The sequence below is a fragment of the Sminthopsis crassicaudata genome, chromosome 4 (assembly GCF_048593235.1).
Source record: "Sminthopsis crassicaudata isolate SCR6 chromosome 4, ASM4859323v1, whole genome shotgun sequence".
Lineage (NCBI taxonomy): Eukaryota > Metazoa > Chordata > Mammalia > Dasyuromorphia > Dasyuridae > Sminthopsis > Sminthopsis crassicaudata.
This window is the reverse complement of record NC_133620.1, coordinates 281,966,968-281,990,978: the sequence shown is the minus strand read 5'-3', so window position 1 is coordinate 281,990,978 and position 24,011 is coordinate 281,966,968. Positions and strand designations below refer to the sequence as shown.

The 24,011-nt window shown below is 39.9% G+C and overlaps 1 protein-coding gene across 2 annotated transcripts; it reads right to left on the bottom strand.

Moving 5' to 3' along the window:
- Positions 1-660: 660 nt before the first annotated feature.
- Positions 661-23,899, bottom strand: KCNK17 (potassium two pore domain channel subfamily K member 17). 2 transcript variants are annotated; one of them, XM_074311017.1, is made up of 5 exons: positions 23,467-23,899; positions 20,305-20,419; positions 8,746-8,906; positions 8,062-8,236; positions 661-1,487 (listed from the first exon to the last, which is right to left on the bottom strand). In XM_074311017.1, exons 1-5 carry the CDS (start codon positions 23,752-23,754, stop codon positions 1,249-1,251), a joined length of 978 nt encoding a protein of 325 aa, XP_074167118.1. In that variant the 5' UTR covers positions 23,755-23,899; the 3' UTR covers positions 661-1,248. The 2 variants fall into 2 exon arrangements, with proteins under 2 accessions (XP_074167118.1, XP_074167119.1); XM_074311018.1 differs by lacking the exon at positions 661-1,487 and adding an exon at positions 6,248-6,428.
- Between the last annotated feature and the right edge of the window lie 112 nt (positions 23,900-24,011).

The following is a 24,011-nucleotide window of genomic DNA, read 5'->3' as shown; positions in this document are numbered from 1 at the left end:
TCCTTCCAGGCAGCATACTAATCTTTCATTTTTGTTTTAGTTGCTCAGGAAAGTTCATTACCCAATTCGTGGATTTCTTGGCAAAGACATTGGAGTGTTTTGCCATTTCCTTCTCCAACTCATTTTACAGATGAGGAAACTGAGGCAAACAGAGTTAAGTGATTTGCTCAGGGTCACACAACTAGTAAGTGTCTGAGGCTGGATTTGAACTTTAGGAAGATGAGTCTTCACGCTCCAGGCCTGGTGCTTTATCCACTGTATCACCTACCTGCCCTAGTATATTAATTTAGAAAAACACGTGAACATTATCTCTGTTCTTTTACATTTCTTCTTATTTTATTAACTATTTCCCCTTTACATTTTAAGCTGGTTCTGACTAGGTCTTTCTGCAAGGTGGCCCCAGGCCTTCAAGTTTGACACTTCTGGCTTGATTTAGAGCATGGAGAGATTAAATAATTAGTCCAGATCACATAGCCAATATGTAACAGAGGGAGACCTGAATCCAGGTCTCCTTGGCTCTGAGGGCAGCTCTCTCAGTCCAGTACATTAAACTGCCTTTTGCAGCAGCTGCAACAACAGCATCAATCCATTCACACTGCCCTTGATTTACCCAAACTTCAAAGCGCTTCATAGCGTGGGCAGCAAACACCACCCCACTTTGTATTCAACTTAAGATTTATTAAGCATATCTTTAAGCATTCTAATAGGCATTTGGGATTCAAAGGCAGAAATTAGACTCCCTGCCCTGGATGAGTTTATGTCTCTCTTAAACAAACATTTATTTCTTCTTCCGTAGTTCCACAGAGTGAGGTTTTCTTTCTGACGCTCTATTTCTGCCTCTGATTTTTATTCTCTGGGGGGTGTTACATGGAGCTATGATGCAAATAGGGGGGTGGGGGCAGTGGAGGACGGAAAGGATGTTTTTCTAGAGTGGCTGACACAAGAGAAGGGGCTGGAAGGAAGCCAAGGAGGAAGGGGAAGAGGTCACAGGTCACGGTTCATTGAGGATCTCTACTATGAGTCATCTGGTAGGTAGGTGGTGGTGGTCACGGTAAGTTGGGGAAGGGGGAAGTCAGAAGACCTGGGTCCAAATTCCAATTCCTGCTTTGCTTCTTGCTCCATGCGTGAAACTTAAGGCAAGTCAGTTCCCTTCTCTGGGCCTCAGTTTCCCCCTTTGGAAAATGGGGATTAGATGTTCTCTAAGGTTCCTTTGAGATCTAAATCCTCAGCATCTTGCTCCATCCATTATCAACTACGGGTGGTTTTCCCCCCACTTTTTCCAGTTGTTGCTTTGGGTCTGTGGGGCTTGGTGTCGGATGTGGGCATCCTGAGTAGGTACCTTTGGCTGCAAGGACACAGGACTGTTGAACTCTCCATCAGAGAGATGACCACATTGATGATTAGGGCCAGCCAAGCCATCCCGAAGAGGATCCACATGGACACAAGATTCTTGTACCATACTGGGTACGTCCGTCCTGGATTCATTCCTGGGGGAAAAAGAAGGAGCTCAAGGGATTGTCTCAACCTGGGGAATTTACTATCATGTGATTCAGGGCAAGCCACGTGACATCTCTTAGCTTCAGTTTCTTTCTCTGTAAAATGGGGCTAACAATAGCACCTACCATGCCCATTAGTTGCGAATGGCTGAACAAGTTGTGGTATAGGAAGGTAATGGAATATTATTGTTCTATAAAAGTGATGAACATGGTGATTTTAGAAAGACCTGGAAAGATTTATATAAACTGATGCTGAGTGAAACCAGGAATACATTGTACACAATAACAGCAAGAATGTGCGATGATCAATTATGAAAGATTTGATTCTTCTCAGTGGTTCAATGATTCAATGCAATCCCAATAGACTTAGGACAGAAAGTTCCATCTGCATCCAGAAAAAGAACTAAGGAGACTGAATGTAAATCAACATATGTCATGTTTACTTCTTTTTTTTTTTTTTAATTTCTCCCATGGTTTTTCCCTTTTGCTCTGATTTTTCTCTCCTAACATGATTCATAAAGCAATGAGTGTATTAAAATAATTAAAAAGCCAAAAACAAAAACAAAAACAAAAACAAAAACAATAATATCTACCTTCTAGGACTATTCTGAGGATCAAGTGACAAAACATAGGTAACGTGGCCTGCAAACCTTAAAATGCTGAATAAATGCTGGTGGTTATTATCTGCCTTTTTCTCCCTTGGAGAGCTGCTTATGGTGTGTTTTCTTATAAAACATATATTTTTATTTATTTCATTAAATATTTCCCAATTACATGTGAAAAATTTTTATCATTCATTAAAAAAATTGTTTCAAATTCTCTCCCTCCTGCTTCTCCATCATTCCTTGAGAAGGCTAGAAATATGATATTAATTATATGTATGAAGTCATGCAAAATATATTTTGTGGTGTTTTCAATAGATTCCTTTGCATTTGTTTTGTTGCTTTGTTTCCCCCAGGAAAGGGAGGACCTTTCCACATTATAACACAATATAATAAACATTCTTTAAGCACCTATATGTGTAGTCACAGTAAAAAAAAAAAAAAAAGACAAATCAGTTTCTTTTCACTTTCTAAAGCTAACTAGCCCTAATCCTCTTCCTCAACCTTCCTTTCTGATATCTTTTTTTCTCCCTCTTTTAGGTCATCCCTCCTCCAATTTCCCTAAGAGATCCGGAGATGTTTTGAGTCTGGGGCTAAGGCCTATGCCAAACTCCTCCGTTCTGCTTTATGAGAAGATTATGATCTCTTGGACTAATTCTGGGCACCCAGAAATACCTGACTGAAAGGAAGCAAAGGGGGAGGAACTTGTCTCCTGTCCTTTGTCTTCTCTTCCTCTCCCTGGCTCTGGTACCCCTCCTGGTGTAGCCTGCTGCCTCAGTGGTGGGGATTGGATTAGGGCTGATTATATTACCGAAGCTCAGGACCATGATTTAGTTGGGAGCCAAAATAAGATCAGTGGTGAGCAAGATTTCTCTGTAGCTAGCAGCAGGCAAGGAGGGAGCTGGGGGGAAGGAGGTATTTTTCTGTAGTCTTATTTCATTTTTCAGCCACAAACCTAAATGTCAGGGGACCAGGCAGCTGGCAAAGGGCTTAAGTGGATAGAAAATGCAATTGAAAGAAGAGAGGCTGGAGGGGAGCTGATGGCTGGCAAGAGGGATTGACTCCCACTTTGTGGGATAAAGGGTTTCTGAAAGGATAGCTTCCAATTTTAACCTGGTGTTGAGGGTCATCTCTGGCAGATGGACTACAGTTTCTCCATTTGGAGGAAAAGGTTATAAGCCCCAGTAACTAACTCCCTTTTCCATCAGTAGTACAGATTGGTTTAGACTCCACAGAACATCAAGCTTCTTTAGGATAAGCTGGTCTTCAGCTTATCTTATCGTGTATATTGACTCAATTTTTGAGACTCAACACCTTCTCAGTTTCCTCTCCCCTCTGATTGAAGTGCTTACTGGTTTTAAGGGTTTTCCAGTCCTGTCTGACTCCCTGATCCCATGTGAGGTTTTCTTGGTAAATATATTGGAGTTGTTTGCCATTTCCTTTTCCAGCTCAGCTTTTCCAGTTGAGGAAACTGAGGCAAATTGGATTAAGTGACTTGTCCAGGGTCACATAGTAAGTTTCTGAAGCCAAATTTGGACATAAGAATAAGAGTCTGATTCCAAGCCTGGTGCTCTATCCACTGTGACATGTAGCTGATGAACTGTGGAGAGCAGAGTGATAAATTTCTCCTAATGCCGTCTTTTTATAGAGTGTTCTGAACTTTCCAGACATTACAGGTAACAGCAATTCAGCTTGGTTTCAATCCCGCCCCTACCCTATGGTGGGCCGCATCCTCACCTCCCAACCTTTTTCAGTTTTCTTTGTATCTTCTCCTATCAGACTGTAAGCTCTTTGAAGTCAGGGGCTGTCTTTCTAATTTGTACCTCCAGTGTTTAGCATTGTGTCTAGTACCCAGTAGGCATTGAATAACTGTTTAAATTATTTAGTTTAAATCCTGCCCCTCCCAGATCCAGATCCAAATTAAAACAAAGAAGCCCTGTTTTTGTCCTAACTAACCTATCCACAAAGTTGCCACAATGATTTTTCTAAAATCCAGGCCTGACCATGTCACCTTATTCTTCTTAGTAAACTCTACTAGCTTCCAATTATTTCCAAAATTAAATAGAAAACTCCTCTGTTTGGCAACTGGAAGCTCCCATATGCACTTCTCAATACAGCTTCACTTGTTTCTTTACAGCTTCACTCCCTGCCTACAGACTAGCTATCCCCGCTTCTCACCTCTACCTCTTAGCTGGAACCACTAGGAGAAGGAGAGTCCTCTGACTGGAATCATAAAGACATGAGTTTGAATATTCTTTCAGATACTTATTAAGCCATTTAGCCTTGAGTGAATCATTTAATCTTGCTTGCCTCAGTTTTCTAATCTGTAAAATGAACTGGAGAAAGCAGTATCTCTGCCAAGAGAACTCATGAAGAATTGGACATAACTGAACAACCACAAAATAATTAGTTGTTATTAATTTCTCTGTCTTCCTTCGAGACTCAATTTATGTTTCAGATTTTGTAGAAAGCCTTTCTATTCCTCTCCATCCCTTCCTCCAGTGATTTCCCTCTGAGATTGTGGCTGTTCACTTGTGTCCAACTCCTTGAGACCCCCATGAACCATAGCAAACTAAGCTCTTCTATCCTTCATTATCTTGAAAAGTTAGTATAAATCTATGTTCATTGTTTTTACAGCAAATACTACCTATCCATTTCATCTCCTGCCATCCTTTTTTTTCTTTTGCCTTCAATCTTTCCTGAGATCAGAATATTTTCCAATAAATCCCATATTCACATAGTGTAGCAAAAAGTATTTAAGCTTCAGGTTCAGTATTTGATCTTCTAGTGAATAGTCTGAATTAATTTCTTTAAGTGTTGGTGGATTTGATATTCTTAGTGTCCAAGAGACTCTCAGAAGTCTTCTTCAACAACACAATTTGAAGTATTGATGCTGTAGCACTCAGCTCTCCTAATGCTCACAGCCATATTTTGCTAATGGAAATGCTATATCTTTTAAGTATACGTTGGCAAGGTGATGACTCTGCTTTTTAGTATGATGCGCAGAGCTGCCATAGCTTTCCTTCCTAGGAATAAGCATCTTTTAATTTCATGGCTGTAGTCACTGTCTGCAGTGATCTTTGAGACCGACAATATAAAATCTGACACTGTTTTCATTCCTCTCCATCAATCTGCCAGGAAGAGATGGGACCAGTTGCCAAGTCTGTGTTTTCTCATAGCCAGTTTTTTTCCTCTTTTACCTCATCAACAAGTCTGAATTCTTCTTAACTTTCTGCCATCAGAGCAGTATCATCTGTACATCTGAGATTATCTTCCATCTACTCCAGGGACATAATGGAAGTAAAGCACTTTGCAAATCTTAAAGAGCTACATAAATACCTATCCTTCTTCTCTTCCTCTTTCAGTCACCAGGCTTCCAGTCTGGTGATAACTTGATTCCCTGAGTCTTCTATTAAAATGGCGAATTCAAATAATGTTTACAGAGACTAAAACAGGGGCATGCTGGTAAATTGTTTAAAAAACATGTTCTCTAGAAAACAAAAACAAAAATATGTATTTCTACACTTTTAAGCTTAATCTGCATGACTAGCACTTTTGAAAAGTATAGACAATGAACAAAATAATAAATCAAGTCCCGATTGGTAGACATTGTCAATTTCTGAGGTTTAAATGCTCACACTGAAAATTTAAATGTAGGTGGCAAGCTTACAATCCTGATTGCCTCTGCATATATCTTGTATGTGAATGTTTATTTATGTATTATTTCTAATATTAGAATGTGATCTCTTTAAGAGCATGGGTCCCAGAGATGTGTCTTTTACCTTTATATCCCTTTATTGTTCACTCCAGTCATACCCAACTTTTCATAGCATCATTTGGTTTGTTTGTTTGTTTTTTGGCAAAGACACTGGAGTTCCTTTTACAGATGAGGAAACTGAGGCAAACGGGGTGAAGGGTCTTGCCCAGTGTCGAATAGCCAGTAAGCATCTGAGGTTTGATTTGAACTCAGGATGAGACTTCCAGACTCCAGCCTCAGTACTTTATCCACTCTGCCACCTCACTACATATAGTTAGGTACATAGTAAGTATTTAATAAATGCTTGTTGCTTGACTAACTGCATATATTATAGAATCACTATAATTATAATGTTATCATGGTAATTTTTTTAAAACTAAAAGGCCCTTAGAGATAATTTTGTTTGACCAAGGAATGCTTTAGAGTGTCAGCTATATTGACAAAATTGATAAATGCTGCTGGTTGTATCTGTGTGGAAGAAGCCTAGGGACATAGTTCATCACTGAGATGGAAGGGGTGGGGAAAGGGGCTGGGAAAATTTGTAGCAAAATACAGGAGAATAAGCCAATTTTCCTGCAAGGAAAAAAAAAACTTATTAGTTTTCTTACTAGAAAATTGCCACAATATTGTTTTTAAAATAGACTTAAATTTTTAGAGGGAAAAGACTAATTATTCCAATTTTCTTACTGTAAAAGTGCCTATATGTGTATATATTGTACACTAAAATTTTAGAGAAAGACTAGCAATATGTTCTCATAGACCTCCACCCTCCTACTCCAGAATGTTGGACAGTAAGGTTCTGTGGGACTTATTTTGGAAAAATCCTAGACTACTCCTTTGAATTTATTATGGATTTTAAAAATGGATCCCAGAAATATGGAATTAGTTAGTTAGTTAGTTAGTTAGTCAGTACCAGAGGTCAAACTTGAACCCAATGACTCTCAGGCACTTGTTCTGTTCGTGAAGAGCTGTGTAGTTTACTTGACATGGAACATAGCTCTTCTTACAAGCTCAGGTATGACTGGAATGACTGATGTGTGATGTACTGGGTTGCTCTGCCCCACCTTTCTAGGACTGGGCATTCCAACACAGGGTGTGAGGTGAGGTGGGTCTGGAAGAGGAGGTCTAGATACCCTAAAGGCTTCTGCCTTTTTAGTGACCCAGGAAACACTAATCTGAGTTTCAACTTTCTTTGGTGAAAAGATTTCTATCTTATCAATTAGACATTTACTTTTATCTGTTTCTCCAATGGGGAAGATGGAGCTGCACTGATTTGTCCAATGAGACTTTGACCAGTGAGCCAGAGAAAAGTGACCAAGATACTCTCATTTTCTCCTGAGTGTTGGGCCAAAGGAAAATGAGTTAGTCCTACAATGGGAAAATTTTAGGAAGAATTAGGATCAGCATTTTGTGCTCCATTGGGCAAGGTTGGAAAATGGAGCCCTCTTGTGCTTGAAAATGTGTGTGACAGAGCACTTAGAAAGTTTTTAGACTTCTCTAAAAATAAACGTGCCCCGAAGAGTGGAATTTTAGGGCTCTTTAAAAATATGGACATAAAAATATAAATACATATATTGTATTTAATTTATACTCTAACATATTTAACATGTATTGGTCAACCTACCATCTGGGGGGGGAAGGAGGGGAAAAATTGGAACAAATGGTTTGGCAATTGTCAATGTTGTAAAATTACCCATGCATATATCTGGTAAATAAAAACTATTAGATATGAAAAAAATATGGACATCAACATGTAGCAGGACTAAAAAGTGCCCCTTTTGTGCTTCCTTGTGGGTTGTGTGCTAGGGGGCTGCTTAGCTTGTCTATCTCTAATTCCAGCTCTGGACAGGTCTGTAGTGGGAAACAAGAAGAAATAAGCATTTATAATTCTAGGCACTATGCTAAGTGCTTTTGAATAATAGGTTGATGGGGTTTGGAACTAGAAAGGACCACATTACATCCAACTCCCTGATTTTACAGAGGACGAAACAAAGGCTCCCAAAGTCACATTTTCCTTCCACAGCTAGGAAGCAATGTAGCTAGCAGTGCTGAGAGATTCTCAGATAAGAACCATCAGAGATAAGGAATCCTCTATCCTTGATATCTCTACAAAAGGAAGGAAGGAGAAACAATCTAGCCCAAAGGCAGGGGAATAGCTATGTTGACAATTGGAAGTCTTCTCACCCCTCCTTTGCCTTCTTCTCACCTATCACATAGTCACCAAACCCCACAGTGCTGAGGGTAATAAAGGAATAGTAGAATCCTTCTTCATAGCTCCAGCCTTCCATGTGGGAGAAGAGAAGTGGAGGTAACAGGAAAAAGAGTAGGAGGCCCGAGAGGAAGGCACAGGAGCCCACAAACCACCGAGCTCTGGCCTGGTTCTGCAAGAGAATAAAAAAAAATCCATGGGGCAGGTCTAGAAAGAGAGGGAGCAAATCTAACAGGACAAGGGATGGATCACATGAATCTGAAAAGTGACCAAAAGATGAGCATGAAGGGCATGACTTGGGATCAAAGCAGCCCACGTACTCCTCCATCACCCATATACCTTAATTCCTTGTGATCCCTGCAGCTAGCTAGCATTCCCCATGACACAGCCACATTTCTGACCTTTTCTTTATCAGTCAAGAAGGGTACTTCCCCATCCCCCAAATGATCCTTCAACTCTGAAGAATCTCCAAACCTATCAATAATTCCCCCATTTTAAGCAGTGACCTTTCCTTTCCTGTTCCTAATTCTCATCACTAATCCTTAAGAGATGCCCTGATTCCCAAGAAATTCTCCATCCTCAGAAATGAGCCCCACATGTCCTACAGGAGCCCTGGTTCCATTTCTCCCAGACTTCTACCATTGCTTTCAAATCCTTTATTCCTCTTCCAATCTCTCTTACCTTCTGGGCCCCACCAAGCCAATGGGCCCAACGCTGAACCCAAGAAAGCATGAGGCGTCCCAATCTGTTGAGCAGCACAAGATTGAGAGGAATTCCCAGGAAGGCAAAGAAGATGCAGAAGAGACGTGCACCCATTGTTTGGGGGCTCAGATTCCCATATCCTGGGGCACAAAAAGAGATGAGAATTAAAGGGGATAACTGCAGAAGATATCTCAAATCTCTCCTGACTATACTTTACTATATCCTTCTTCCTCTCTGTTCTTAGGAAAAGGTGGAGAAAGGGGTGGATTGAAGAAAATGAAGGGAGAATGGAAGATAATGTCTTCCTCCTTCCTTCACCTCTTTTGGAGAAGGTAAAGATGGAGTGGGATAGGGTAGCCACTCGCTCAAGGCTCTGCCCAATTCCTTCTTGACCATGCAGAAAAGGGCAATTCTAAATGAACCCTTTAACTTTAAGAATGTCCCATCCATATGAAGAGTTTCAATTTCCCTTTTGTACTTTTATTCCTCTTTCTTCCCTTTCCTGTTTCCCGTCTCTTTTTTTGCCACTTAATCCTAGGGCAGTTGGATTTCTGCTGCTATCATTTCATTGCAATTGTTTTCCAGCCTAAGATCAGCTGTGACTTCCTTTTCTTAAGTTTCATCCTTCCAGACCTCTTTGTGCATCTAATCCTGTTGACAACTCCAGCATACTCTCGTAACATCATATTTAAAAAAATTATTTATTAAAATTTTAAATCATGGAATAAAATAAGCATTTCAATAACAGAATAATAATAACTGATTGCACATGAAACTGATTATCTATTATGGACAACTTGCTATTCCTTTTAAATATATAATGAAGTTACCATGTAAATTTCTTTTTTTCATTTTTTTCCCTTCCCACTTTATCCTAGAGATGGCTATTAGACACAAATATGTATATAAATGTAAAATCATTCTGTACATCAAAATATTAAACACTATTTATGAATCTCTCTTATTTTTTTTTCTATTGTCTTTCTATCTAAATCCTTTTACTTTACCTTCTCTCCTTACCTACCTATTCCTTATTCTTCCCACTTATACTGGTTTAATTTCCTTCCTACTTCTCTAACTTATCTTTCTCTGCCTCTTCTTATCCTTATCTGGGAACCATCTCTTTTCTCTTTTTATGTTATCTTTATTCAATTATCATCAAGCCTAGTTTGATGTCCACATATGTGCAGTTCTATATTTTCAGTTAGCTGAAGGATATTTCTATTTAGGAGGCCTATTAGAATTTCAATCTCTGCCCATCCATCCATCCACTCATCCATTCACCCACCTACTAAAGAAGGCTAAATTTAAAATCAAACAAGCTCCTGCTCCTTATCAATTCCACTAGTCACTCAGTTAAAATAAATTTATTCTATTATCTCCAAGAGGTTTCTCACATCAATTCCAAGTATCATCATCTTAGCCAAGCTGGCCATTCCATCAAATATGAACTAATGTAATTTTAATAATAATAATAATTATTATTATTATTGCTGAATCATATAATCATGTTGATGAAAAGGGGGGGATTACAGAACCAAGTTACTAGCACCAGAAACTAGAAGGATTATTCTTAAGGGACCTAGATTTTGTGATCAGTGTAGATTATACAAAAGAAATGATAAAAAAAAGTTTAACATCACTATGGGCTGTATAAAAATTTGCCACACTACCATGCTTACACACAAGCTACATGATTTGCTGGCTAGAATTCTGTATACATCAAAGTCTATCTTTCATGGATTCACATATGACAAATTTCCATATTACAAATATAGACTTTAAAAATATCCTGAAGAACTAAACCAATAAAATGTACTTGATTTGGACTATCATCAAATTGCCCACAATTTCCTAGATATTACATCAGTCCATAAAAAATGAAATGTGATGATTAAAATGACTGTTGTCATACCAAAAACTCATAATTCCCAAACTGCATGGAATGAAAAACTTTCAAAACATAAAGACTAAGCCAAGGAAATCGCAATCATGTGGTAAGAGATATGTATCAACCCCCTTGTTCTATCTGCCGCAAGAGGTGTCCTGAAGATGCTTTCATTGAGCCAAAGAGGTAGAGCTTGAATCTCAATTACTTTTTATTCATTTACAAGAAGCTGTTATATTGAAGTATGCACAGAAGATTTGCACATTTGGCATATATTGGATTGTTTGCCATTTTGGGGTAGAGGGAGGGACCTAAACTGAGACCTTTCCAACCACAACCCCAGCTCTCTAGCTACTGGGGTAGGCTACATATTAAATATTGTTGAATTTTATTTGAATCAGAGATTTTCAATTGGAATTGGGATGGAGAAAGGAATTGCTTCATCAAATTAACATAAAAGATAACAATGAAAACAACATTCCCACATCTTTAGTGTGGTCACAATTTCATCACTTTGTTGACAAGCCTCTTTGAAAGCAGCTGGTACCATGACTGTAACTTTCCAGCTTGGTTCAGTGATTATTATCTCCACTGTAGAGATGAGGAAATGGAAGTTTAGTGATATGGCTTTGGTCTCTCAGCTATTAGATTTCTCAGGGGATATTCCAACCCAAATCTTGACTACAAGGCCAACATTCTATCCATAGTGCTATGCTGCCTTTCATGATGATTAGATTGGGGTTCAGAGAACTGAAGACCTCACAAGTAGAAAACAGCAGAATCTAGATAAATCCAGTTCTTTGAATTCTAAATCTAATGCTCTCTTCTCTCTATCACAATAGCCTCCATATTTTCTTAATCTACAATTTCTCAGTCTCCAGCTCATTCTGCACAACTTCTCAGGTTAACCTCCACAGGATACCATTCTGATCTAGTAAATCCTTCCTTATTAGTTCATGTAGACTGATTATGTAATAAATAAAAGATAATAAGGACTAAAAATCTGTGGGTTTATATATGGGGATCAGGTGGATCACATATGGCTGCTTTTTAGAACCTGGGTTTTACCATATTCATTTCCAGATACCCACTTTCCCCTCTCTTTAGTCTGGTTTCCCTTCATAGGCTATAGTGTATTACACTAGGGCTCATGCAAACCATTTTTCATTGTCTCACTCCTTCCAAGAAGCCTCCTTGACTAAACCTCCATTGAGACCTTTTTGTTGCTGTTTCCTCAATGATTACATATATAGTTTGCATCACGGTTACATATTTTATCAAATATTGCATATTTATGGAAATTGTGTCAATTTTACTCTAAGGATAGTAACTAAATTTTATAGTTCTGTATGTGATCCACTCATAAATTCAGGGGACTGGGAATGAAATGTTATACTGATTATATTGTACTCTGTAGTGTTACATTGTATTGTATTATATTGTCTCACCTCCCTGTTCTCTTGGTCCTTCTCATCTTACAAGCTAAGCTCAGATATCTCAGAACCAGCTTCTTTGGTTGGTTGAGAGGGTGGTGTTGAAGGATCCAGGTTGGGACCAAAGGTACAGAAAGATGGCCAGGACCATAATATTCTGAATTTTGACAATCATACTTGACCCTGGGAGTGGGATCAACTGGAGAGAAAAAAGCCTATATCTTAAGCGTTATTGTATTCCTTCCCAACCTCTAGCTGGCTCCTTTATGCCTTGGTCACAAATAAAGTTACTTTTAAAAATACAAGATTCAAAGTCAGTTGCCTTAGACTGAGTAAGGAGAATGACTGGACATGACCTGTTAGGGCCTCTTTTTGAGGTTGGAGAAAGAGTCTAAAAACCCAAGATTAAATCTATACTTTGCCATTTACCACCAGCATGCCTTTGAGCATTCACTTGACTTCTTGGTTTTAGTTTTGCCCTTTAGTAAAATTAAGGGGTGAACTAGAATGACTTCAAAGGTTATTATTTAGTTCTGTCTGCTCTAAATCTATGACCCTTCAACATTGATGATGTCAATCCCTACTGTGTCATCAACCTCTCCAACCTTTTATCTCCCTTTTCTCATTACTATGAACTATCCATTCCTTGTCTGTTGGTCAGCAATGGCCTTGCTTGCGGTCAGAACAAGCAATTCAGCTATCTCTTGCCTTGAGCTAATTTAGTCCCTTAACTAACTTACGTGAGAGACAGGGACTTCATGAGCAAGGCTATGAGCCAGGACAATTATACTATGGGGGACTGCTTGATAGACAATGAGGGAGAGATGCCAAAAATGTGGAATATAAGAGGATTTCTACCAAGCATTTGACAGTCTCTTGAAATATCCTTATGGACATGAAGGAAAGAGAGATTGATAGAATGAGAACAGTTATATGGTTTGATGAGTGTATCATCTCTAGACATGAGGGAGGTCTCTAGAGAAATAACACATGTCTTCTGTGTTCTCTTATCAATAACTGACTACAGACATAGATGGCTTGCTTATTAAATCTATGGATGACTAATAGGGATAGTTGATACATTGATGATGGAATTAGGATACAAAAAGATTTCAACAGGATGAAATGAGGCTTAGAGCGGATGATGAAATTTAATAGGAATAATGTAAAGTACTGTACTAAATTCAAATAATCAAATCCACAACTAAAGGATACAGGAGATGTGGTTAGAAATTAAGCAGCAATTAGGAAATCTTTTGCTTTAGGGAAAGTCATTTGTAGGGTACACAGCAATGATATAGAGAACAGCTTGATTTTAAACAGGAGATTTGGGGAAGAAGGATAGAGAAAAGGGGTCTCTTTGGGGTACCACAATGATAGAATCCTAGGAACTATGGACCAGGAAAGGCAGTGATTTTCAAGAGAAGTTTTTCTCTCCCTTCTCACTTCCTCTTCCTGGCTTCTTTCAAGCCTCAGCTCAAATCCCATCTTTTTGCAAAAAACTTTTCCTAATTGCCCATCCTCCAACACCACCTATTTACACTGTAAAATTTTTATATATACATAGGTATTGTGTCTTGATTTCTAGAGCTCCCAAGTTGGAGTGATAAAACATACTGTTGCTTTCTAGAGCCCCAAAGCTGGGGTGATTAAAATATAACATCCTAGTGGAGAAGTGGAGGCAGGATTCCATTTTCCCACCATCCTTAGGAGTCCACTCCAACCTGGAGGCTCTAGAAAGCAGCACACAATACATAAATATTTCTATTTATCTCTCCCATTAAAATGTGAGCTTCTTGCCTTTTTTTTACATTCCCTTCCCTCGGCACAGTGCTTGGCACACAATAAGCACTGTGTTCTTACTGCTTATACAATAAGCACTGTTTGTTGACTGACTGGGTTCTTCCTCTTCTCCCAGAAAACTAAGTGTTTGGTTGCCTCTCTGTCTTAAAATCAGTTTCTGTGAAAAAGATCTAAGTGTTTTAAAGAACTGCAAGCTCAAAATGATGTGGCAACCAAAATCCACTTATTTTATCTTAGGTATCATTAATAGAAGTATAGTATCCAAAATGAGTAAATGAACTATCTAGCTGCCCTCTGATTTGGAGTATTGTGTTCAGTTCTGAGGGCCTTTTTTTGGAAGGAGTATTTAACAGGTTGAATATGTCTAGAAGAGGGTCTCCAGGATAGAGAATTGACTTGAAGCCATGCCAACAGATAAGGTTAAAGAAAATGAGGATGTATGGTTTGGAGAAAAGAAGATAGAGGTGAGAGTGGTTGTTTCTGTTTTTAAACATTTGAAGGACTATTCTCTTGGTCCTTAAAGCTAGGCTCAGATATCTCAGAACTAGCTTCTTTGGGTGGTTGAGAGGTGGGTGTAGAGGAATCCAAACATGACTAAGAGCATCAAAGTTACAGCAGACAGATTTTAGCTAATGTAAGGAAGAACTGCCTGACAATTAGAACTGAGAGTAAATAGAATGGATTCATACAGTAGTGAGTTTCTCACCATTGGATGCATTTGAGCACAGGCTGGATGTCTATTTGTTCAGCATATTATAAAAGAAAATTTTACCCTGCTACTGTTTGGACTTGGTGGCTTCTGGGGTTCTTTCAAAGTCTGATATTCTATGATACTTCTGATGGGGGTTGAGGTCCCTTTATGATTCCTCTCTGATTGCCCAACCCCCATGGCTGACCTTAATTCACAAATCCTGGTCAAAAAGCACCCTTTTGCATACCCGGGGCCAGCCCCCACTATCTGCTCAGCTTACCCCAGACCCCACCAGATCTAAGCTATTTGAAAAACCAGACGAACTTGGAACCTCCCCCAATCCCCTTCTAGGTATAAAAGAGCCAAGCCGGAGCCCCCTCTTTGTAGGAACCCTCCCCCCAACACATGGTATCCTTTTGGCCACGTAAGGGTTCCTGCCCGCCCAGAGGCCACCTTCGGCCCTGGTGTCTTTCTAACTGAACTTTACTTCCAAATTCCTACGATAAACCTTTTATTTATCAATCTAGGTTTACGGGCCTGTAAATTCATTTATAAGGGACACTGCGCCTCATGGGATTATCTTGCTATCTTTGCACCGGCAAATGGGATTCCCCCTCTTTCCTTTCCCTCATCACCTCTAAGGGGCTTTGACCAGAAACATCATTGCTTGGCACAGTGCCTGGCACATAGTAAGTACTTAATAAATGCTTGTTGGCTAACTTATCTTACTAAAGTCTTTCTTCTCTTCTTTGCTCTATTTTAAGCATATTTGCCCAAAGATAGAGTAGAGATATTCAGATGATAATTGCTTGATTTAATATTCCATTCCTAAATTTTATGATTCCAATGTCACAACTATAGTCCCAACTCCCCAGGAAACTGGGTTTGAGAATTTAAAATGACCCAGCAATCCCAAACCCCTTTTGTACCTTTGTCTCCTCTTCTGCATTACATTAGTAGAGGAAATCTCATGCAAGTCTTCTGTCTCCCTGCCCCTGTCTTTGATATATTCCCTTAACAAAAAGTTGCAAATATGTCAGATGAGGAAGCAGGCTAAACTGTTTACTGGTTCCTTTAGACCTATAAAAATCCCTATGTCCTTTTGTTCGGGGCCATGCGCTTTGGATGCGAATCCCATGTGGGCAAAGTCGACTTTAACAAATTCTTCAATTGAAAATTAATATTTCTCAACTTGTCTCTATGTATCTTGGAACAACACTAAGAATTAAAGATTTTCTTAAATAAGATATTAGCAAAAAGACTTCAGAAAATCATCCCCAGGATAATACACTATGATCAAGTAGGATTTATACCAGGAATGCAGGGCTGGTTTAATATTAGGAAAACTATTAATATAATTGACCATATTAATAATCAAATTAATAAAAACCATATGATCATCTCAATAGATGCAGAAAAAGCATTTGACAAAATCCAACATCCATTCCTACTAAAAACTCTTGAGAGTATAGGAATAAATGGACTATTCCTTAGAATAATCAGGAGCATATATTTAAGACCGTCAGTAAGCATAATATGCAATAGAAATAAACTGCAACCTTTCCCAGTAAGATCAGGAGTGAAACAAGGTTGCCCACTATCACCATTACTATTCAATATAGTACTAGAAACTCTAGCCTCGGCAATAAGAGCCGAGAAAGAGATTCAAGGAATTAAAGTAGGAAATGAGGAAATCAAACTATTACTCTTTGCAGATGACATGATGGTATACTTAGAGAACCCCAAAGACTTTGCTAAAAAGCTATTAGAAATAATTCAGAATTTTAGCAAAGTGGCAAGATACAAAATTAATCCACATAAATCCTCAGCATTTTTATATATCACCAACAAAATGCAACAGCAAGAGATACAAAGAGAAATTCCATTCCAAACAAATGTTGAGAGTATAAAGTATTTGGGAATCCATCTACCAAAGAATAGTCAGGAATTATATGAGAAAAATTACAAAACACTTGCCACAAAAATAAAGTCAGATTTAAATAATTGGAAAGACAATTAGTGCTCCTGGATAGGCCAAGCGAATATAATAAAGATGACAATACTCCCTAAACTAATCTACTTATTTAGTGCTATACCAATCAGACTGCCAAGAAACTATTTTAATGACCTAGAAAAAAGAACAACAAAATTCATATGGAAGAATAAAAGGTCGATAATTGCAAGGGAACTAATGAAAAAAAAGTCAGAAGAAGGTGGTCTAAGTGTACCTGATCTAAAGCTATATTATATAGCAGCAGTCACCAAAACCATTTGGTATTGGCTAAGAAATAGACCGGTAGATCAGTGGAACAGATTAGATACAAAGGACAAAAAAGGATACATCTATAGCAATCTAATCTTTGACAAACCCAAAGATACCAACATTAGGGACAAAAATTCATTATTTGGAAGAAACTATTGGGAAAACTGGAAATTAGTATGGCAGAAATTAGATATGGACCCACACTTAACACCATATACCAAGATAAGATCAAAATGGATCCATGATTTAGTCATAAAGAATGAGATCATAAATAGATTAGAGGAACAGAGAATAGTCTACCTATCAGACCTGTGGAGGAGGAAGGAATTTATGACCAGAGGAGAATTAGAGATCATTATTGATCACAAAATAGAAGATTTTGATTACATCAAACTAAAAAGTTTCTGTACAAACAATACTAATGCAAACAAGATTAGAAAGGAAGTAACAAATTGGGAAAATATTTTTAAAAGTAAAGGTTCTGACAAAGGTCTCATTTCCAAAATATATAGAGAACTGACCCTGATTTATAGGAAACCAAACCATTCTCCAATTGATAAGTGGTCAAGGGATATGAACAGACAATTCTCAGATGATGAAATTGAAACTATTTCCACTCATATGAAAGAGTGTTCCAAATCACTACTGATCAGAGAAATGCAAATTAAGACCACTCTGAGATACCACTACACACCTGTCAGATTGGCTAAGATAACAGGAACAAATAATGATGAATGTTGGAGGGGATGTGGGAAAACTGGGACACTGATACATTGTTGGTGGAGTTGTGAAAGAATCCAGCCATTCTGGAGAGCAATTTGGAACTATGCCCAAAAAGTTATCAAGCTGTGCATACCCTTTGATCCAGCCGTGCTACTACTTGGGCTTATATCCCAAAGAAATACTAAAGAGCGGAAAGGGACCTGTATGTGCGAAAATGTTTGTGGCAGCTCTTTTTGTTGTAGCTAGAAACTGGAAGTTGAATGGATGTCCATCAATTGGAGAATGGTTGGGTAAATTGTGGTATATTAAGGTTATGGAATATTATTGCTCGGTAAGAAATGACCAGCAGGAGGAATACAGAGAGGCTTGGAGAGACTTAAATCAACTGATGCTGAGTGAAATGAGCAGAACCAGAAGATCTCTGTACACTTCAACAACAATGCTGTATGAAGATGTATTCTGATGGAAGTGGAAATCTTCAACATAAAGAAGATCCAACTCACTTCCAGGTGATCAATGATGGACAGAAACAACTACACCCAGAGAAGGAACACTGGGAAGTGAATGTAAATTGTTAGCACTACTGTCTATCTACCCAGGTTACTTACATCTTCGGAATCTAATACTTAATGTGCAACAAGAAAATGGGATTTACACACATATATTGTATCTAGGTTATACTGTAACACCTGTAAAATGTATGGGATTACCTGCCATGGGGGGAGGGAGTGGAGGGAGAGGGGGATAATTTGGAAAAATGAATACAAGGGATAATATTATAAAAAAAAGATAATTGTATAAATATGTTTACATATATTGAATATTGTATAGCATATATTGGATTGCTTACAATCTAGGAGAGAGGATGGGGGGAGAAGGGGAAAATTTGGAACACAAGGCTATGCAACTGTCAATGTTAAAAAATAATGCATGCATATTTTTTGAAAATAAAAAGTTTAAAAAAAAAGAATTAAAGATTTTAGTTCTAAACGAACTAAGAGCCAAGTCTGTAAAGTGATTCCTCCTTCATCCTAGGGACTCAGTTAACAAACATTTATTAAATGTTTACATGGTCCTGGTGCTGGGCTAAGCACTGGGGATACCAAGAAAAGCAAAATCCTGCCCTCTGGGTACAGAAGTAGGGAAACTAGTTGGGGAGTGAGGAGTAAGGAGTGAGACCAAGTTCAGCTAGAATAGACCAGACCAAAAAAGAGCTCAGGGGTATGGCTGGGCACTAACACTGCCCTCTCTGCCCTCCCACCTAACCCTTAAAACTTCCCTCTCCTAGTGTCCCCTCCCTCCACACCAAATTGGAAACTAGATACAAGACATCCCACCCAAAAGTGACTTCTAGGAAGGAATCTGGCTGATGATGGTTTTATATTGCCACCTGGTGGCCAGTGTGGTACAAGACTGAGGAGTCATCAGGCACTATGAAGTGACCAAAAGAATCAGATCCTGAATGGTGTAGAAGAGGGTATTGAAGTAAATGATTCACTATCCCAATCTCTTCCAGTTTCCCCTCTACATAGTAGTTCTTCCTTAACTACCTACTAAGGCAAGCCTAGGTAGAGATACTCAAGGGAAACGTTGCCTTCCCTTCTAACCTTTCAGGTCTCAGCTCAAATCTCACTCTTTGCAAGAGAACTTTCCCAGTCCCCCATCCTCCATCACCACCTAATTACATTGTAAAACTTGTCTATGCACATAGGTGTCTCTATTTATCTCTCCTATTAAAATATAAGTTTCTTGCCTTTCTTTTAAACTCCCTCCCCTCAGCATAGTGTTGGGCACACAACAAAACTATTCTTACTGCTTACATAATAAGCAATGCTTGTTGGCTGACCCCTCTTTCAGGAAGTGCATTTGGAATATACAATAGGGAGAACATGAAAACTGCCTCTACAGTGAGAGATGGTAAGTACCAGAAATGTTGGAAGGTCTGGGCTGGAATCTGTCACTCAAGTCTACCGATGTGATCTTGGGCAAGTCTTTCCTCTATGGATGTCACTTTTTTTGCTCTGTAAACTGAGGGGGTGGAGGTGACTTCTAAAGTCCTTTTCCATGTTCTAAGATTTTAGGAAAAGGTTCAGTACATTCTTGCTCTTTGCCAGTCCTTGAAATGAAATGGCCCTAGGGCATCTAGGTGGTGCAGTAGATAGAAGCAGCCCTGAATTCTGGAGGACCTGAGTTCAAATCTGGCCTTAGATACTTAATACTTCCTATCTGAGTGACCCTGGGCAAGTCACTTAACCCCAATTGTCTCAGCTGAAAAGAAAAAAGAAAAGAAATAAATGAAATGGCCCTGTCTTTGTATTGCAGATGCTACTATATGGTACTACAGACAGGAAGGCACTTTTCCCAATGTAGAGGCTTTTGGGAAAAATTAGATCTCCCACCCCATCCATGAAATGCCTCAGAAATCCTATTATACTTTCTCTTCCCTATTGTCTGGGGAAATAATGACTATCATTTACATAGTTTAAAGGATTTCAAAATTATATAGAGTGCACAAAGCACTTTACAAACATTACATTTGTTCTTCACAACAACCCCGTGAGGTAGATTTAATTTTTCTTCATATACTACAATTGAGGAAACTGGAGGCAGGAAGTAATTAAGTTTGTTCAAGGTCACAAAGCTAGTAAATGAACAAGATTTGAGCTCTAAGCAGTGTGACACCATTAAGAAGAAATCTCTTTCCCTCTGTCCCATGTCCCAGTTCCCAGGTCCCTACCAATGGTTGTGATGGTGGAAACAGAGAAGAAGAAGGAGCCTGCTAGTTCCCATCGGCCCATGCTGGTAGTGTTGCTGGGGAAGATGATTCCGCTCCTGTATTCCTGGATAATGTCCTGTGGGGACAGCAGTCATAGTATTCTCAGGGAATTAGCATTTTTCTGAGACCATACATAACTTAGGACATGCAGCTTTGGAATTCCCACTCTAGATGGGTGAGTGAGTAGATGTACAAACCCACATGGCCCACTATCTCTAGCTTTCTTCAGAATATGCTTCACATCCCATCCAGCAACCCATACTGGCTGGATGGAAAGAAGATGTCTTTCCATTTGTCTTGCCTATCCATGGAGGTACCTTATTCTATTCTATTCTCTGTCTTTTTCTTTCTTTCTTTCTCTCTCTCCCCTCCCCATTCTCTGTCTTCCCTTTCCTGCTCTTCTTGCTCTGGGAGCTGTAATCAAATCAATACTATCATACTGTAACTGGATCTCAAATCCTATTATGTCCCAAACTCAATATGTAGTATTTCAAAATGCAATATGTTGAAAATACAACTTATTAAGTCATTATCTTCCCTTCCCTAAATCCCCCTCTCTTCTGAATTTTCCTATTAAGGGAAGTTCCTAGTCACTCAAGCCTGCAGCTTCAGTAGCATCTTCCACTTTTTCCTCACATTCACTCCACATATCCGATCTATTGCCAGGTTTCATAATTTTTACCTTTATAACATCTTTGCTAAATAGCTACTTTTCTCTTTATTCACACGATCTCAAAGCTAGTTATAGCTCTTATTGCCTTTTGCCTGGATCATTGTAATAGCCTTGTTACTCATTTCTCTGCCTCATCTCTCTCCATTCAGATACTCATATTTTTTTTCTAAAATGCATATCTGGCATTCATCCTCCTTCATCCTCTACTCCCCTATCTCTACTCCCTTACCAGCTTCTAATGTTCCCAGAATATAAAATGCTCTATTTGCCATTCCAAGCCTGAATTCTTGCTAAGATCTGGTCTCTATCCTTTCTGATCCAGGTAGAGAGGGTTACTCAGAGTTCTAGAACACCCAACCATTTCCATGGCTCTGCAGTGACTTTCAGAAAAGCCTAATACACTTTTAAGTTTAATCTGCATTGCTAACATTTTTTCCATCAAGTCTAGATGATCAAATAAACAATTAATCAAACTCAAAACTGCAGTGTCTGCCCATTTCCAAGATGTAAATGCTCACACTAAAAATGTAATGAATGAAGGGAGTGATAGGGATGATTCCAATGCACCCTTGGCTGGCCCACAAGCTTAGAAAGGTTTGCCCTTTTATCTCTGCTTCTGAGTTTCCCTGGCTTCTTTCAAGGTTCAATTAAATCCCACAATCTGCAGATTTCTCCTGTCTGCTCCCTCCTTTTCCTCACCATACCACTTGTGCCTTCCTGAAATGATATCCCCTCTACCTGTATTTACCTTGTGTCTTCTCCATTAGAGTGTAAGTTCCTTGAGGGTAAGGGCAGTTACTGTTTTTGTTAGTTCCCCCAGCACTCAGTACAATACCAGGTACATAAGTCCTTAATAAATGCTTGCTGACTGACTTCTGGAAATCTCTGTTCAACTGATATTCTTATGACTATATTTACCATCCTTATGATTTACTCCTCAAAGATAATACACTATCCTGTTCTTATGTGTTGACTTCTCTATTAGAATATAAGCTCCTTGAAGGCAGGAATGGTCTCAATTCTCTATTTGTATTACCTGGCACATAGTCCTTAATAAATGCTATTCATTGTATTTTCCCCATTAAAGTGAGGGTTCCCTTACTATAGGACCTCTTCCTCATTCCCCCCCCCCCCAGAATCCAGCATTGGAACAATGGCATTTCTTTTACTGAAAGGACAATTTATTAATGTAGTTCTTCCAGTCAAGTGTAATATTAAGTCCTTCCCCCTGTAGAGTGAGACAGTGGGGAACTTCCTTAGTAAAGTTCAGAGTATAGTCCTAGAACTTGTGGAGAGGGAAGGGGGGGGGTCAGGGAGAGGAGGAATAGGAGACTTCCCCTGATTGCTTGGGGTCAAAATCAGCTCTTTGCCATGCCCATAAAATCTTGGCTCCTTCTGTTTCTTGGGTTGTGCCCAGCTCCCTCCTATGAGATGAGATGGAATAGGATGGGAGGGGATGGGATGAGATGAGATGGAGCTACATACTTGTCAGGATAAGGGCTGAATTTTTTGAGATGGAACATTTGGGAGGTGGTTTCATTCAAATTTCTAGTTTTCTAACCTTTTGCTAGGGGAAGGACACACAGGTGAAGGATTAGTTGCCAATAAAGTCAGGGTATCTGCTGATTGGGGGTGGCTATGGTTGTATTGAATTCCTGTCAGGCACCGTTTTCCTGAACTCGTCTTGTAGAATTACTCCAATCAGCTCATTCAAGGTAGGGTACTTTCTCTCCCCTCCCCTAGACTCTGCACTCCTCCCCACTTCACCTCATGCTATCTCAAACTAATGCTGGAAAGAACTTTAGAAGCCATCTGGTCCAAAACTTTTACTTTATAAATGAGGAAACTGAGACTCATTTATTTTTATGTTATAAATGAGGAAACTCAGACTCATTTACTCCAAGGTAAATTAGCAATAGAAAACTGGGACTAGATTTGAGGTTTTAAGGAGAAGCAGGTCATAGCTTTGACCCTGCCCCTCTCTCCCCCATTTATTAACACTTTAGTGACAATATGGGACTGAACCTGGGCATTAGCGGCCCCAAGGGCAAGGGATCTGAGTGAAATGCCGTATCTGGGCCAGAAACTCTGGGCGGAGGAAAGGGGAGGAGCTGGGTAGGGTGGGATGTGGTGTGCCCCAACATCCACCAACCTCAGGTGAAACTGTCCCGCTTTTTTTTACATCCAAGATGCTCCCTCCTATTCTGCTCCACTATCTATGGGTAGCCCGGCGCTAATTGAGATTTGCGCTTCAAACGAAACATCCCTAGCCTTGTCCTCCTTAGCCTACCTCCCTTATCGGGATTTTGGAGGAGTACTTGCCCTCGCCTTTCTCTCTGTGCCCCCGCCTCGCCCACTAGGCCCCCTCCCTCTTCCAGTCCCCAGCCCCTAGCCCTTCCTTCTCCATCCCGAACTTCACCCAGTCACCCAGAGACGTATCCCCGCCTGACCCGGATCAGAGCGTCCAGCGCAGAGCTGTCCAGACACGTGTAGTTGCGCAGGGGCGCCCACTTTTCTTCCTGGAACCCCTCGGAGTGCCGTGCGGCGCCGCTCTCCAGCGCCTGGAACACGCTCGTGCCCAACGCCAGGTAAGCCAGGTAGCAGCACAAGAGCAGTGGCGTTCCTGGCACCGCGCAGCGCCGCCTTCGACCCGGCGCACGTTCCTTAACCCGTGGCTTTTGCACAGGGCCAACCTTCTTCACGGTCTCGGGGCCAGCCTGCTCTGGCTGTTCCAACATGCTTGGGGAGGGTCTTCCTGAGCTTAGGTCGGGGACAAGGAGGGAAGGGTGTCCCTCTTGATCCCGGAAGGTCAGGGGAAAGGAATGGATCACAATCGTAGGAGCGGTCAGGAGCTGGAGCAGGGAAGGGGAAGGGCAAACTAGTCCCCTGCCTAGAAAGTGCCTGCGATTTTGTTCTGTCAGGGTCCTGAGCTTCCTAAGGGGATATGAGCTGGCTCCAGCGCCCCACCCCGAACAAAGATCCAATCCCCAGCCCC